This window comes from Geospiza fortis, unplaced genomic scaffold (assembly GCF_000277835.1).
Source record: "Geospiza fortis unplaced genomic scaffold, GeoFor_1.0 scaffold12, whole genome shotgun sequence".
Lineage (NCBI taxonomy): Eukaryota > Metazoa > Chordata > Aves > Passeriformes > Thraupidae > Geospiza > Geospiza fortis.
Genome location: NW_005054323.1, coordinates 4,116,401 through 4,133,006, shown reverse-complemented (window position 1 = coordinate 4,133,006; position 16,606 = coordinate 4,116,401). Strand labels below are relative to the sequence as shown.

Below are 16,606 nucleotides of genomic sequence, written 5' to 3'. Positions count from 1 at the left end.
TCAGCCAAAAGTGAACTCTGTTCAGAATATTCATTATGGAAGTTTCCCATCCCAATGAACTCAGTTCTCTGCCTAAATGCCTCTTTCCAGCTGAGATAAAACAGATCCCTCAGGGAGATCATATCTGTGCCTCAGGAAAGAATTTTTTTGTCTTTCAAAGAAAAGTTTTGCTTTTTCACACATTAAATTCAGCTGCTTCCTGTCTCCTGAATACCGTGCCCAAGATCTATATTGCTTCCCTCTGTGATATGAGCAGACTCAGTTCTTGCTGAAGAACACCACTTATCTTTCAAGTCCTGAAACACTTGGGGTGCTGACAATTTATTCTCCTTAGTAATCTATACTCTTGGGTGAAGCCTTTTTTAGAATTTGTGCTAAAGTTTTTCACAAATTTGCTGCTGGTTCATATTTCTAGACCATAAGCACATAATTTACTGATTTTTTTGGACCTCTCAACTATTGCCAACTGCAAACCTCCAGATGAAATGCCTCCTGCAGATGTAAGGCACCAAGGTTGGTAGTCCTTGCAGACACAGGTCGTTGAAAGACTGATATAATACAAGTCAAAACTGAATTATTATTTATCTCTCTCATTATTGCAGGTAACTTCTGGGGTTGTTTCATTTTGTTTCTCACTGAGAACAGACAAATTAAGTAATTTTGCTCAGCTTTTTCCTGGTGACGAACTGTAGTTCTGCCTTCCTCCTGGCTATGAAAATATTCATATTAAACTACTACACTTCTAAAGTTTAATTTGCACATCTCTCCTTAATTCAGCTTTTGTGCTTAAGGCTTGCAAACAGATTATGCTTTGCCTGGAGATCAGTAGTGCTGGTGAGTACACCTCTTGTGTATTTTCAGGGATGCAGGTAGAAGCTATCCCTCCAAGCAGCCTGTGCAGTGCACATACATGAACCCGTTCCTGTGCATAGGTGGCATTTGTCATTGACAACAGTCACAGTGTAGCAACTGACTTTGACAGTGATGTTTTTAATCCATTATTAGTTAGCACAATCCTCCTTGTTCTTTTTTGTATGCTTCATGGTGTAAGTACCCTGGATGCCTTTTTCAACCCTGCCAAGGACAAAGTCCCTTTGTTTCATCCTTTCATTTTGGTCTTTGAAACACTTTTTGATAGCAGGCTTTGTACTTCAGCCAATGTTTAGGTATTGATGCCATTATCCAGTCTTCAAAAGCAGGATGTTGACTACAGCTGTTTCCTTCTTTCCACCCATTTGTTCACTGAGTGAGAAGTGTTGTATTGTGCTGCATCATGAGTGCAAGGTCACAGAACCACAGGACAGGACAGGTTGGTAGAGACCAAAGGGAGTCATCTGGTCCAACCTCCCTGCTCAAGCAGGGTCATCCCAGAGCATCTGGAACAGGATTGTATCTAGACAGTCCTTGAATATCCCCAGTGAGCAAGACTCCACAACCCTTCTGTTCAATCAGTGCTTGGTCATTGCACAGTAAAAAAGCTCTTCCTCATGTTCAGGTGGAGCTTCCTGTGTGTCAGTTTGTGCCTGTTGCTTTTTGTCCTGTCGCTTGGCACCACTGAGCAGAGCCTGGATCCATCCACTGACACCCTCCCTTCAGATACTCACAGACACTGATGAGGTCCCCTCTCAGTCATCTCTGCTCAAGGCTGAGCAGGCCCAGCTCCCTCAGCCTTTCCTCCCAGGAGAGATGTTCCTGTTCCCCCATCATCTTTGTCACCTCCACTGGACCAGCTCCAGCAGTTCTATGTCTCTCTGCTTCTGAGGAGCCCAGGCAGGTAGTCTTTTTTAGCTCCCTACTCTCCCATAAAACAGGCAAAATCTCTACAGAGCACCTGAGAGGTTTCTGAACAAGTTCCTGCTTATCTAGCACTAGCACCTGGTGCTGCCATGCGTGCAGGTAGTTTCATTCTCCTCCTCCTGCACTATGTAACTTTAAAAGCAATTCCACAAGCCTGTAGTGCAGTTCAGTGACATTTTAAGCTCTTTCTCAGGATGTCTGACTTGTACCTCTCTCTTTCTGAGAATGTGATGACTCTAAGAAAAAATTAATTTTAATTGGCATGAACATCAGGTAAAATTAACTTTTCCTCATCTTTATCCATAACTCATTCTGCATGAAAACAGTAACCAAATCCTGTGTGCTGTAGAGCAGCTCAACTTTATTTTCTGTGTTAAACATCTCAATTCTATCCCAAAGTATAATTATATAATTTTTCTTAAGCTGATTTTCTAATGACACTGCCTAATTCAAATAAAGTTAAACTTCAGACATAGAAAATGTTGCTTTACTTTAAATGCACTACTGAGCGAAGGGAGGACTGCCCAGTCAAGTCTGGGCTACGAGATCCATGTGATTCTTCACTGACCATCTGCATCTAAATTGATAACTGCATGTCTGTGTCATGCACTCATTCAGGGAAATTAAATAATTGGGTTTTAATCTTACTAAAATACTGATTTTTACCCAGCCAGGCAAACCTTCTGATTTAGCTCATCATGCAGTCAGACAGCATTAATATTATTATCAAAAGAAGGACAATGGGAAACCATGCAGCTGTAGGAGAACAAAATGTGAAACTTCAGCAACCCAAGCTTTAATCGGCCTTAATTTCTGTGGAACCACACCCTAAGTCACAAAACAGAAATCACTTTTTTTCTGGAGTGTTATCATATATTAGTTTTCATATATGATAACATATATCATATCATATATATATATATATATATTCTTTTTTTTTGTAATAAACAAATATCATATATTAGTTTAGTACAAAACAGAAAAAAAAAACCAAAACAACCCACAGCTGTGTCTCATGCTCTGGAAGTATTGGATTTAAACCAGTCAGATCTGCTTGATGCTGGTGTGAGCTTGTACACAGCATGGAAAATCAAGATTCCCATTGTTAACATTCAAAACCCAGCAATTACGATTGCTAAATGGCATATTGCATTGCTATTGAGCTTGATAAGACTAACTTCCACCTAGCAAGAAAGATCCACACAAACCTGTAATAAACTCTCCTTGCTCTGTGTTCCCTGCCAGTCATATATCAAAGAGTTGAAAGAACAGCTGGAGAGCTCTTATGCATAAAAGAACAATCTTTTCTGCAGTCACAAACCTCAGCTGTTTTTTTCATATAAATTCTATTTCCGAATTGGCAGAATTACAGGTTGATAAATAAAATCAGAAAAACAACTAGTGAAAAAGACTTGAGGAAGAAAAAATACTTTCTTGTAGAAATTCAATATTAAAGAAATGCAGATTCAAAAAGACTGGCTGGGAAAAGAGGAAGAGCTGAAGAAAAAAGGTCAAACATACTCTAAGTCAATACCTCACCACAGGTGAGTGAATATTTTACAGATTACTGAATTTCTGAAGGCTGTGTGAAGTCATCAATGACTGCATAGTTTGGCCCTTTTGTATAGTGTAATCTGTAGAGATTTGCCTCGTTTTTCCTGTTGTAAAGAACATAATTTTTCATTGAACTAGGACATATGTTTAGAAAAGGCCTCTAGGACTGATTCAAGGATTTCAAGGGTAGCAGAACCACGGTGGCCCTAAGGTATTGTTCCAGTGGCTTCCCACCCTCAGGGTTAAGCATTCCTGTTTCCAGATGGAATGTGTTTGGCTTTAACTTGCCACCACTTAGGAAGAATTTTTATCCCAACAGGTTTCAAAGCTTTTCCAAATTTTTAAAGTCCCTTTATACAGAAAATTATCTTCCTCTTTAAATGCTGCTTTATGGTCAGACACAAGCCTTTCACGGAATCATAGAATCACATAAAAATAGAATACCCTTTGTTGGAAGGGACCTACAAGAATCATCAAGCATGCCACAACTTTACCTAGCACTTGAGCTAAATACTCAGGAAACAGCCAGAGCTGCCGGGAGTAAGGGAGAGAGGATTTAGGAAAGCAGAATGTGCTTAAGAAGTCAGGAAGTTTCAGAGTGCTAATAGAACACTCATAAGCCTACAGAAAGCACTTTGGACAAAGAAACGAACAGTTAGGGTCAGAAGATTAATAATGGCCTTATTCAAAACATAATGCAACTCTGGCTGCTGGCTGAGCTATAGCAACGTGTGACAATTTCAACTCTTTGATGTTTCTGGTACCTATCCAGAACCCTGATGTGAAGAGCTTTTACTGAAAAAGTTCTCTTACAATGTGTCAGCCTAGAGTGGCATCTTTGGCACACAAACCTCCCATCTGATAGCCTAGTTCTGGACAGCACAGTGACACAATTTATGAAGGTGCAATATTCAATAATATTTATACAGTAATTGTACCTTTTGTATGTGTCTTTGATGGGAATACAGGAAAAGGCCAGATCTCAGACTTTGTTATCCAGCAGTGACTTTTACATGTGACTCCACATCATGCAATTAACCTGTTTTACCTCTGTTTTTATGGCGCCCTTTTCATCAATAATAAAGTTTATTACTAAGAGATCTTTCTATTACTGTCTCAGGAGGAGGACATCTCTCAATCAATAAGCAAGAGTTAGGCAGGAAAAAATTAAAAAATACAGAGAAACAAAAATCAATATGTCTTTTCCCTGGTTTTTATGTTCTTCACTTGTATAAATTAACCAGAAAATGTCAGTGCCAGGGAATCAAGTTTTTTTTTAAGAGTTTTCCAAATATGAAAACAGCAACTGGTTTGAAAGAAGTTTGTTTACCAAACAAAATCAAGCTGTCAGCATCAGTTTTCTCGAAGATGTAACTGGGATGGGTTTTTGTAAGGGGCCAAGCATCTAACAAAGCCCTTTGGAGTGTACCTGGCAGCATAGGTTGTTTTAGCATCTAGGAGAGTGTGATGCTTTGGGCCTGACCAGACAGGCTTGTAGGTTTACATAACTGTGAGAGAATGAGGTCCATGATGGGTCCAAAATGTAGCCAAGAAATCTATTGGTTTTGCTGGGAAAGTCTGGAGCATGAGTGATGGGTTTTAGTCTATTTCATAGCCAAGGCTTATAGTCTTCCTTCACTATAGAAGAGCTGTTAAATGGCTCAGTAATTTTATTAAGCTGGGCCAGAGATTGACACATCTTTGCTGGCTTTTCATTTGGGTGCTTCCAATGTGTCCAAGTAGTGGTGTGAATGTCCATTTTCTCCAGAGGAGGAAGATATATATCAGGTTTTCTGGTGAATACAGGAGGTTGTAGTCAAGTTTTGTGTTTTTCCTGAAATTCAGTTGTAATGGAGAAAGGAAGACGGGGGCTGGTTTTGTCTGGTATGGTTTTGGAAGCTTAGTTGACTGACCAGCCCACCCCTGGTAAGAAAATTTGTGTGTAGTGAGACCATCAAATGAAACACAATTAACCTTGTATATCTGAATTTTATGGACATAATGTTTCACCAGAGGAGATGGCACATCACAGAATCACAGAATCACTAAGTTGGAAGAGACCTTGAAGATCATCGAGTCCAACCCATGCCCTAACACCTCAACTAAACAATGGCCCCAAGTGCCACATCCGACCTTTTTTAAATACATCCAGGGATGGTGATTCCACCACCTCCCTGGGCAGGCCATCCCAGTACTTTATTACTCTTTCCATTTAAACTTTTTCCTAATATGCAACCTATATATCACCTAGTACAGCTTTAGACTGTGACCATTTGTTCTGTCAGCTGCTGCCTGGAGAAAAAGACCAACCCCCACCTGACTGCAACCACCTTTCAGGAGGTTGTAGAGAGTGATAAGGTCACCTCTGAGTCTCCTTTTCTCCAGGCTGAGCCACCCCAGCTCCCTCAGTCCTTCCTCACAGGGTTTGTGTTCCCAGCCCCTCTCCAGCCTCATTACCTCCTCTGGACATGCTCAAGTGTCTCAATGTCCTTCCCAAACTGAGGGCCCAGAACTGGACACAGCATTTGAGGTGTGGCCTCACCAGTGCCAGTGCAGGGGAAGGATGGCCTGCCTGTTCCTGCTGGTCACACTGTTCCTGACACAGGCCAGGATGCCATTGGCCTTCTTGGCCCCCAGGGCACACTGCTGGCTCAGGTTCAGCTGGCTGTCACCAGCACCCCCAGGTCCCTTTCTGCCTGGCACTGTCCAGCCACACCGTCCCCAGCCTATAATGCTGCAGGGGGTTATTGTGGCCAAAATGCAGGACTTGGCACTTGGACTTGTTAAACGTCATCTTATTGGATTGTGCCCATCCATAATTCATTCTGTAACTGGTTATGTATGCAAAGGGAGCCTTGCTTTTCTGGCCCAGATTCAGAGGTTTACAGCTTTGAGTGGCGACCAGCCCCCGGTAGAAACTGTCATTCTGGACAATGGTTCTGTGGTAAAATTTTTCTTTTGATGGAGCAAACCTATTGTTCAGTCTGATCTGCTCTGTCTTGGCTCATTCTGTAACATGCAGTTATCTGAAATGAACGAGGAATCATATTGAAATGCTCAACTGAAATCCTTTGACAAGTCCAGCCATATATCAATATTATGATCATTACATTTTCTACTTCAATAAATATTTGTTTATGATGTAGTGTTTCACAAATCTTATTCAAAGAGCAGCTGTAGAATACATTATACACTACTGTGTTAAGCCCTGGAAGTACTGTGCATCTACACAGAAAGTTGAATCAAACAGGCCTGTACCCACTCATTCCTACAGAGACTCTGAAATATCATGAGGGAAGATTCAATTGTATTCTCAGTCTCACAGAGACATTTTCTGCAAGTAATTGAGTGGTTGCCATCCTCATGCTCAGTAACCAGGAATCAAGGAGGTGTAGCATGTAGCTACTTCAAATACCTTCCTGATGCTGTGTTGTGGCTGGCTCTGAGCACAGAGTATGCCTGTGTCTGCAGAAGGTTTGGATGCCTCACACAGCATCTCTAGGACAAGGAGAACCAGACATCCACCGTTCCACCCTAAAGGCTGAGCTGCAGTGCCACCCCTCCTCTTTCTACCTTCTCACTTGGCCTGGTAGAAAGATTCCTCAGCTGCGCAGCTGGAATGCTGTGTATGGTTTCCCAAGTTCAGAGGCTTGCAGCTCATCGTGGTGTTAGCAAGCGGTGCTGTGTGGCATCTCCTCAGCCCTTGGCTTTGCTCTCCATGATGCTCCTGCTCTCAGAACAAACAGAAACTGAGAAAGAACTTGCAACTCTGTCCCAACTCTTCCTTAATAGAAAAACTGTGCTGAAATTTGCAGAATAAGCCTGCACTAATGTGAAACACTGAATTGTGTTGCAGAAATAGCCCATATTCCAGAAATCTTGCTATCCAAATTTATGACTAAGAAAACATTTTAGATGGTATTTCAGGGACATTCATATGTTCCTTTCTTGACAGGATATCAGGGAAATAAATGAGGCCCTGTAATCTGAAAAGATTTGTGCTGTCACACTAGGAATCTATTGCAAAACTGCCTAACTCCTTGACCAGTGCTGAGGCCAGAAGACCATTGTTTTTTCCCCTTACTAGTAATTTTGTGCAACTTTCCCTAGAGACCATTATGGTTACTGGTAGGAAGCTGAAATGAAATAGTCTTGGATCTAACCCAAGGGGTGGTTTTTGTTTTCTTTTTATAATTTTCCTTCCTTTCAAACCACACTAAGAATCATGAGGCAAATAAGCTTCCAGCTGACTCTGCACAGGAAGGAAGTCTAGATGTCAAAGCACTATAGAGTAAATGATGCAATTAGGATATTTGTATCAGGATATTTGAATTCTTCAATCCAATCAGAATTTGGCACTCCTGTTTCCCTTGGGAAGTAGGAGATGTCTCGGCACCACCACAATGGTGAGATGCTGATCATGCGCCCATGCCTAGGGTACATCATTTTCCTGGAGAAACAGTCCAACAGGGTGAACCAGGAACATACACAGATGTGTTATTACAGTAAATGCATTAATAAGGCGTTAAAAAGTGAGAAGCTAATGAGATTCAGACCACCTCTAAGAGGAGGTTTGTTCAGAGATCTCAGATTTCAGCTGCCAACCAAGAGCTACCAAAAAACTTTTCAGGTTCTCCCATCATCTTTTTTGGAGAACACTCTGTGCATTTTGGATGTAACCACAGCTCTTGTAAAATATTCAAAATATGATAAGCAAGTTCATCTGTCTTCAATTTTTTAAATTTATAAGCTCTACACGTTTGGAGACCTCATAGGCATTATGAATTTATTTTACTTAGTGTAAGCCAGCAGTGCTACTATTCCTTCAAAATATGTTACAGTTTTATTGCAACTCTAATTCTTAACCGTAGATATTAATAGTTTCCCATGTAGCACAATCTTGAAAACATTAGGGGGTACAGGAGGGAATTCAGGATATGAACCATATGTTGTTGGAGGGTTAGGCACATCTCCCTGTAACCAAGCAAGACAATTAAAAGTAGATTACATATCTGAAGATAGGCAGAAACAGCTACATGTGTAGCCTGGAGGAGATGAGAATTCAAGTCATCTGACATGAACCGTGATAAGCAATAGCAACAACTTAACCCTATAGTCTCATTTGGTATATGATGTGTTCAGTGGGAAAGAACATGACAGTACAGTAGGAAAGGTAACTTAATACCCGAGCAGCACTATTTTAGATGCTGTTCCAATATTTTAGTTATGATAATTAATTGAATATAAGGTTCTAAACACTTGGCTGAGGTGGAGATAACTTTCTTCACAGTGGCTGGTGTAGTGCTGTGTGTTGGATTTGTGCTGAACACAAGAGTTGATAATACAGAGATTTTTATGTTATTGCTGAGCAGGGCTTACACACAGCCCTGCTTTTTCGTACTCCATGCTGGTGGGGAAGTTGGGGGTGCTTGGGAGGTTGGGAGGAGACACAGCCAGGAGAGGTGACCCAAACCGGCCAAAGGGACATTGCAGACCATGTGGCATCATGTTCAGTACATAAAGTGGGGGGAAGGAGTTTGTGGACAGGCATTTGAAGTGATGGTGTTTGTCTTCCCAAATCACTGTCACCTGTGATAGAGCTCTGCTCTCCTGTTGATGGCTGAACACCTGCCTGACCATGGGAGGCAGTGAATCAATACCTTGGTTTGCTTTGCTTTTGTGCACAGTTTTTGCTTTCCCTATTAAACTGTCTTTATCTCAACCCACAAGTTTTCCAGCTTTTACCCTTCTGATTCTCTCCCTGATCCTGCTGGTAGGGGAGTGAGCAAGTGGTTGCCTGGGGCTTGGCTGCTGCCTGGGGTTAAACCATGACAGTTTGGATCACTAAAACCTAGCAATGCTAAGAGAATAGTGCAATGAAAACTTGCAATTTTTGTTGAATCTGGACCTTTAAGAGAATTTATTCAGTATGCAACTCGATCTTTGAAGGGGCTTGGACAAAAATTTCCGTTTGCAGTGTTTGGAAAAATACTGTAAATTGTAACCAAATGTGGCTGCGATACCTTTTATTAGAGCTCTGAAGTTACACTTAAGGTGCTGACCTAAACACTGAAAAAAGACCAAAATATACATATGTTTCAGATATGGACAAGTTAAGGATATCTAAACACAGAAGGACAGATCCACACCTTGCACATAGCAGCTTTTTTATTGGTTTCACCAAAGTTATTCCAATGAATACCATCTGGTGACATTGCCTATGCAAAATAAAGTGTTCAAAAGTGTGTAGATATGGATATTCTGCACCTGTGGGTCATAGTCTTCACAATTCAAGTCATTCTAAATGGACATTTCCTGTGTGTTTGATGTACAAACTGAAATTTTGCAGCAGTTAGAATAACGTACAACTTTCAATCATTTCGGCCAGGTAATTTTAATGATGCATTCACATGCCTTTTATTCCCCAACTTCTTTCATCATTTTCACTTCCAAGAAAAATATTGTCTGTGTACATTGGGACAAATCTGCAGTAATAAGCACCAGTTATAAGCTATTATATTTGCACGGCACAATAAAATGAAATACAGAAACACACAAAACAATTCATCTGCCTATCCATGTTAGCTAGCGGAAAGGTGAGCAGAGGGGAGGTAAAATCCTCTGACTTTCTACTTATGGCTTCCTACCAAAACTAGTAGGGCAGCTCTAACTGTGTAACTGAAAGTTTTCTCCCAGCGCACGGGAAAGACAATTAGTGCTGCTGAAGAGGAGGGGGAAAAGCTCCCACAGAGACAAGCCACCAAGTTAGTGCAATTGAGAAACAAGGACGCAGTTAGATGCACAGCTCACCTGTTCTACCAGCAGTAGAGCACGTGCATTGTGTCTATATTTCTTGTATACATCTCTTGTACATTCACGGAATAACTCTACAGCAAACATAGAAAGGGTCTCATGCTTCATGAACTGCTCAGACCTAGGAAATTCTGTATATTTTAGACATGCCTCTTCCACTGAATGTGTGGATCAGCTATGCAGTACCAGGAATATGGTACATCCTAAAGATAAAGATCCTGTTGTGGGATCAACATACAGGAATTCCCATGGCCCTGTTTCTACTGAGGATTCCTGTAGGCCTGTTAGGTATGGAAAGGAGGTGAATACAGAGAGATCTCAATGCTACCATTAATGCAGTATTACCAACTAACTATTTCTGTCTGCCTGATTCCTGCACAGCATGTTAGCATACATAAAGAGAAGGAATAAAAAGTGCACAATGGATGGATCTGTCTTCTTAAAATTGAAGTTATTTGTGAAGTCCTGAACAAAGCTGCAGGGGCAGCTTACCTTTGTAAGTGGTTCTTATATCCATCTTGGTCCTGGGGATATGTCTCCTCATCCTCCAGGAGAGACATGAAGATACTTGAGACATAGTGTAGGAGGAGGTAAGTGGAGGTCAAATCCATATTCTCATGTCTCTGGACATGCTTTTCAGATGCTTTAGGTTTCTGTGGCAACATTTCATGTGCTATGTAATCTCTCCTGTGAAGAATAATTTCATTATTTTTTGTTCCAGAAAAAAATGTGCTCCTTTTTCTGGACACACAAAGAAATGAATACTTCCCCTTACCTCCCCCAGCTAAGAAAGTTTGGATATGATACAAGCAGTTAGTGAAATACACAATCCTTTTACATTTTAAAACGTGGATGTTGCAAAAGGGACAGAGGCAGATCTTGATAACCCCAGCCAGGCCAGGTTTCCCCTTCTTTCCACCCGTCTCTGTTCTACAGTGGAATTACGCCAGAAGACATAACTCCTTTTAAAGGGCAATAATTATAGCAGGCTATCTACTGTGCATAGGAAACAAAGGAGAGAGGCAACAACAGCCTTCCCAGACCATGCTGGACACCAGTTCAGCCCAGGCTGGGGAGGTAACATCAGAACAGTTTTACAGCAAAACACCAGTTGGGCAAAGAAACATCAGCATGGCCAGACAGCCGCCTTTTTCTCAGCTATTGCTTTAAAAGAGCTCCTTAAGATGCTGGGGTAGTGTTACTTAACTCTAGGGCAACCTTGTAGAACCACAACAAGACTGAGAAGAAAACTTGACCATCCAACATACAACATCCTGAACCTATTTCACTGCCCAAATCCTTTGGTACAGGGCAGAGAGTGTCTGCTGCCTGGCACAAGGAAATTCACTCTTACCTCAGAAGTACTTTCTCCACTGGTGTGCAGATCTGTTCAGACCATTGGCAGTCAGCCAGGAGAAGCAGTCAGTATAGGAGGTATTAAAGTATTAATATTGCACTTTGCTTCTGGAATGATGCTGAGTGGGCAGGAGCCTGAGCCTCTGAATACATTGTATTAGTGATACATTTTAGCAAAATATATACAAGGCCCTCAAAAGTCCGTGTAAAGCAGAAGAAGAGAGAATTCACATTGCAAAGTATTAGGTATAGTGGTAAGAACAGATATTCAGAAGTAAAAAATAACCAAGAACATCGAGGGGCCCTTATGTAGATGTCACACATGTTCCAGCCACTTGGCATGCTGTTTTCAGCAATCTAAAGCAAATTTATTTTTTAAGAAGGGTCAGGAAAAGACAAGCTGGAACACAACAGACATTCAGCATCCTCAGCAGTAGGGAGAGCCCGGTAATGGAGAGGGTCTTTCCAAGCCAGTCTCTACCCAGTTCCATATTTAAAACAGTCAATATGTACCAGAGCCAAGAAATGGATCATAGGTAGGCAGTAGTTTACCAGAGGGATGAGGTGTTTTCTGGAAGTGGGTATAAGAAGGGGATGGAGTCAGTAGAGTTCTACATCAGAATGGGTTCTGCGAGAGCTGAAAGAAGTCATCACTAAGCCACTTCTCCATCATTTACAAGCCACCCTGGCAAACCAAGGAGGTCACAAAAGACTGGAGGTTAGCAAATATTACCCCCAACTATAAGAAAGGCTGGAAGGAGGATATGGGGAGCTACAGGCCTGTTAGCCTGACCTCGGTGTCAGAGGAGTCACAAAGTAGATAATCTGGAATGCCATTCTAAGGCAAGTGCAAGACAACCAGAGGATAAAGCCCAGTCAGCCTTGATTTGTGAAACGTGGGTCCCGCGTCCTGCTTGGCCAAAGTGATTGTTTTCTATGACAAGGTGACGTGGTTAGTTGATGAAGGAAAGGTTGTGGATGTGTCTACCCGGGCTTTTGTAATGCCTTTGATGCCATCTCCCAAAGCCTTCTCCTGAGAAACTGGATGCTCCTGGCTTGGACAGGTGCTCTCTTTACTGGGTAAAGAACTGCTTGGATGGCTGGGTTCCAAGAGCGTTGGTGAATGAAGTTAGATCCAGCCCTGGTGCTCGCCAGGGCTCAGTATTGGGGTCAGCCCTGTTTGGTATCTTTATGAATGATGTGAATGAGGGAATTTCCTGCACCCTTACTCAGTTTGCAGGTGACACCAAGTTGAGCAGGAGTGTTGATCTGCCAGAGGGTCAGAAAGCTCTGCAGAGGCATGTGAACAGGCAGGACCTATAGGCTAAGGCAAACAGCATGAGGTTCAATGAGGCCAAATGCCAAGTCCTGCACTTCATGTGAGAGACTGAAAACCTGAAAGACGTAACCTGAAAGAGCTAATGTCTCAAACATTTGACAGAAGAGAAATGTTACCATGCCAACTAGATAAGATGTGGTTAGAAAAGAGGGTCTTGCAGAAGCAGCATAGTGCTTCTCTGGGGCCAGCTTCCTTATCTTGGGTAACTATTTTTAAGAGCAGATTTGAAACCGTGAGACCATTCAACCCCTTCTGAAAAGTTTGGGAATAACAAGATGCACATGCAAGGACTAGTGTATAAATGGTGTGACAGGGAGAAGAGAGGGTATGCATCCATCATCCATGCACCTGCCATCCAGAGGAAAGAGACCAGAGGCAGTACTGGTGCCCTGGGTGGTAACACAGATCTGTTTTCTTTACTTCTACTTTCCTAACTCTCCTTCTTCCTTTCTTCCTCTGCTTAAAAAGTTTGAATCACTGCTGCTGCAGGTTGTTCAAAAATCACCATTGTCACGTGCTGTTCAGAAAAGTTTAATCTGTGGCTGTCCAGAAAAGTTTAAATCATTGCTGCCACAGACCTTTCAATTTACCATAAGATTTAGATCATTCCTACCATAAGTAAAACTTTTCAATTAATCACACAGCGTTGTTTTGCTGTAATTCAGCCCATGAGTGGTGAGAACATGGGCTCCCTCAGAGCAGGAGGTGCAGGACTGTCCTCTGGGGACCTGACATGTTACAACAGCCCAGACAGTGCTGCAGCCTGGGGGCGAGTGTCTGGAAAGGTGCCCAAGGCGAAGAACTCAAGGATGCAGGTCAACATTGGCTGAACACGAGCCAGCTGCGCCCAGGGGGCCAAGAAGGCCAAGGGCATCTTGGCCTGTACCAGCAATAGTGCGGCCAGCAGGGCCAGAGCAGGGATCATAGCCCTGTGCTCGTCACTGGTGCGGCTGCTCTGTGCTCACTTTTGGGCTACACTCATTACTCACTGCAGGAGTAACAAGTAGTGAGTGTACTCACTACACTACACTCACTACAGGAAAGACACTGAATTGCTGGAATGTGTCCAGAGAAGGACAATGGAGCTGGTGAATAATCTGAAGCACAAGTCCTAGGAGGAGTAGCTCAGGCAGCTGGGGTTGTTTATACTGGAGAAGGGGTGGCTCAGGGGTGACCCTATCACTCTCTATAACTACCCGCAAGGAGGGTGTGGCCAGCTGGGGGTGAGTCTTTTCTCCTTGAGAGGATGACAAGAAATGGTCTCAAATTGCACCAGTGGAGGTTTAGAATGGGTATTAAGAAGAATTTCTCTACAGAAAGGGTTGTAAAAGATTGGAACATGCTGCTCATGGGACATGGTTGAATTCCCCACTCCTGGAGGTATTTAAAAGCCATATAGATGTGGCTCTTAGGAATAGGGTTTACTGGTAGACCTGGTTAAGTTAATGACTGGGCTTGATGTTCCTGGGATTTTTCCAGACTAAAGGATTCTCTGAGGACAAACGGGTGGTGTTAGCTGGTAAGACTTCAATAGCCATTGTCTTCTCTTAGGTCTCTACTTTGACTCAGCAAAGACAACAGTGGTATTACTCAAGATTGTGCTTCAGATGACATAGGAAGATAGCATCAAGATCAGGCAACAGCCACCATTTGAGAGGGAAGTTCTCAGATCCATTTTAAAGGATCAGATTCGTACTTATGAATTCATGAGTTCCTTCTGTGGACAAATACTTAGAACATCATTCTCCAAAGAGCAGGGAAAAGCCCCAGAACTGAATTCCATCAGGGTAATGGGCACAGTGTAAGTACGAGGACTTCTAAGCATCAAGACTGGGGAATAACAAAGCTGAGAATAAACAGCCCAGCAATCCAACAGTGACAAGCAGAGTTCCTCAGCACTCTGTATTGAGAATGATGTTATTTAATATCATTATTAATAGCATAGTCAAAGGGATCAAGTGCACTCTTAGCAAATTTGCAAGTGACACCAAGATGAGTGATGTGGCTGACAAATGAAGGACAGATGCCAGTCAGAGGCACCTGGACAAACTCAAGAATTGGGCCAGTGGGAACCTCATAATGTTTACCAAGACCAAGTGCAAGGTGCTGCACGTGGGTCAGGGCAAGCCCCAGTTCCGACACAGGCTGGGAATGAACAGATCAGAGCAGCCCTGGGGAGAAGGACTTTCGGGTGCTGGGGAATGAGAGGTTGGATATGACCCAGCCATGAGCACTCACAGCCCAGAAAGACAAACGTGTCCTGGGCACCCAAAGCAGCGTGGGCAGCAGGGCCAGGGAGGGGATTCTGCTCCTCTGCTCTGTGAGACCCACCTGCAGGGCTGCATCCAGCTCTGGGGTCCCAGCACAGGAAGGACATGGAACTGATGGAGCAAGTACAGGGGAGAGTCAATAAGATGATCAGAGGGATGGAACAGCTCTCCTATGAGGAAAGGCTGAGAGAAATGGGGTTGTTCAGCCTGGAGAAGCTTCAAGGTGACCTAAATGTGACCTTCCAACACCTGAAGAGAGCCTAGAAGAAAGATGTAGAGAGACTTTTTACAAGAGCATGTAGTGACAGGACAAGGGGAATGGCTTCAAAGTGAAAGAGAGTAGTTTTAGATTAGGTATTAGGAAGAAATTATTTTCTGTTAGGGGGGATTAGGCATTGGTACAGGTTTCCCAAAGAAGTTGTGGATGCCCCATCCCTAGGAATGTTCAAGGCCAGGCGGGAGGGAGCTTTGAGCAGTCTGATCCAGGCATCTTTGCCCATGGCATCAGAGTTGGAAGTAAATGATCTTTAAATTGCCTCCCAACCCAAGCCATTCCATGATTCTATGATGTCTCTGAAAGCAGCACAGTCTGGGTAGGGCAAGACATCCCCATTACATCTGCAAAAATAAGGACAGTGGGAATAGACTGATCTTTTGAGTAATCTCCATACTAATCAAACTAAAATGCCACCATGGATTGTCTATCATTGGTGACTTCCTTCTTTCCACACACTGGGACCAGGCTAGCTGCTTTGAAGAAGCAGGATGTAAGCACTTAAATAATTTGGGAGTCCAATTAGGACCTTCTCAAGCCCTTTTGACAGACAACTAGGATCTCAGAAGGTAAACCTTGTTCTTTCACTTTAAAATGCAGTTCCCTTAAGTTTCCTGTCAGAAAAGTCTCTGCAGGCATCAGGTATGTGAAAGGAATCAGATTGTAAGCAGGGAAGAGGAACTCCTGAAACTAGAAAGAGCAAATATGCTTAGAGGGAGGCTGGGAAGAAACACTGAAGGCACTGCCTGTCCTTACAAGAAGACAGACAAAGTAAAAGGATATGAACATATTGGAGGGGACTATGGAAAGCCTTCAGAGGGCCATGCAGGACTTCAGGAGGAAGGATGAAGTGTGTGAGAAGGGAAAAGTGGCATCATAACACTAGGAAGAACCATTATTTGGGAAACCTGGATTTTTTTTTTCAGTGATCAATTTGATTATATAATTAGGCAGCCTGCATTAATTGTAGAAAAATCTGGCAAAATATACATTGTGTATTTGGCCTGTTAAAGCACCCTTACAGTACTGCACTTTCTTGCAGGTGCATGAATTCATGATAGCTCACTAGCCAGAGGTACTTGTCCCCCTTAAAAAAACAAACAGAACATACTGGAAGTACACCCATGTGAAATATTTAATGCTAAGTAGAGTGCATGAAAATATTTTTAATAAAAATATACATGAATGTTTGAAATCTGACAT

At 42.6% G+C, this 16,606-nt stretch overlaps 2 protein-coding genes across 2 annotated transcripts in view; both read right to left on the bottom strand.

The window, feature by feature from the left end:
• Positions 1-3,361: 3,361 nt before the first annotated feature.
• SAXO1 (stabilizer of axonemal microtubules 1) lies at positions 3,362-13,733 on the bottom strand. The gene is given in 10 exon segments (XM_031056873.1): positions 3,362-3,455; positions 4,687-4,730; positions 4,732-4,930; positions 4,932-5,218; positions 5,221-5,378; positions 6,169-6,351; positions 6,354-6,377; positions 10,657-10,754; positions 10,756-10,851; positions 13,600-13,733. Coding segments are annotated over 10 exon segments (1,317 nt in total).
• The window catches only part of HAUS6 (HAUS augmin like complex subunit 6), a 31,268-nt gene continuing 24,163 nt past the window's right edge, over positions 9,502-16,606 (bottom strand). Inside the window, exon 16 of the mRNA XM_031056861.1 lies at positions 9,502-10,851. The gene's annotated coding sequence lies outside the window, so the exon portion shown is untranslated. The remainder of the gene's footprint in view (positions 10,852-16,606) is intronic.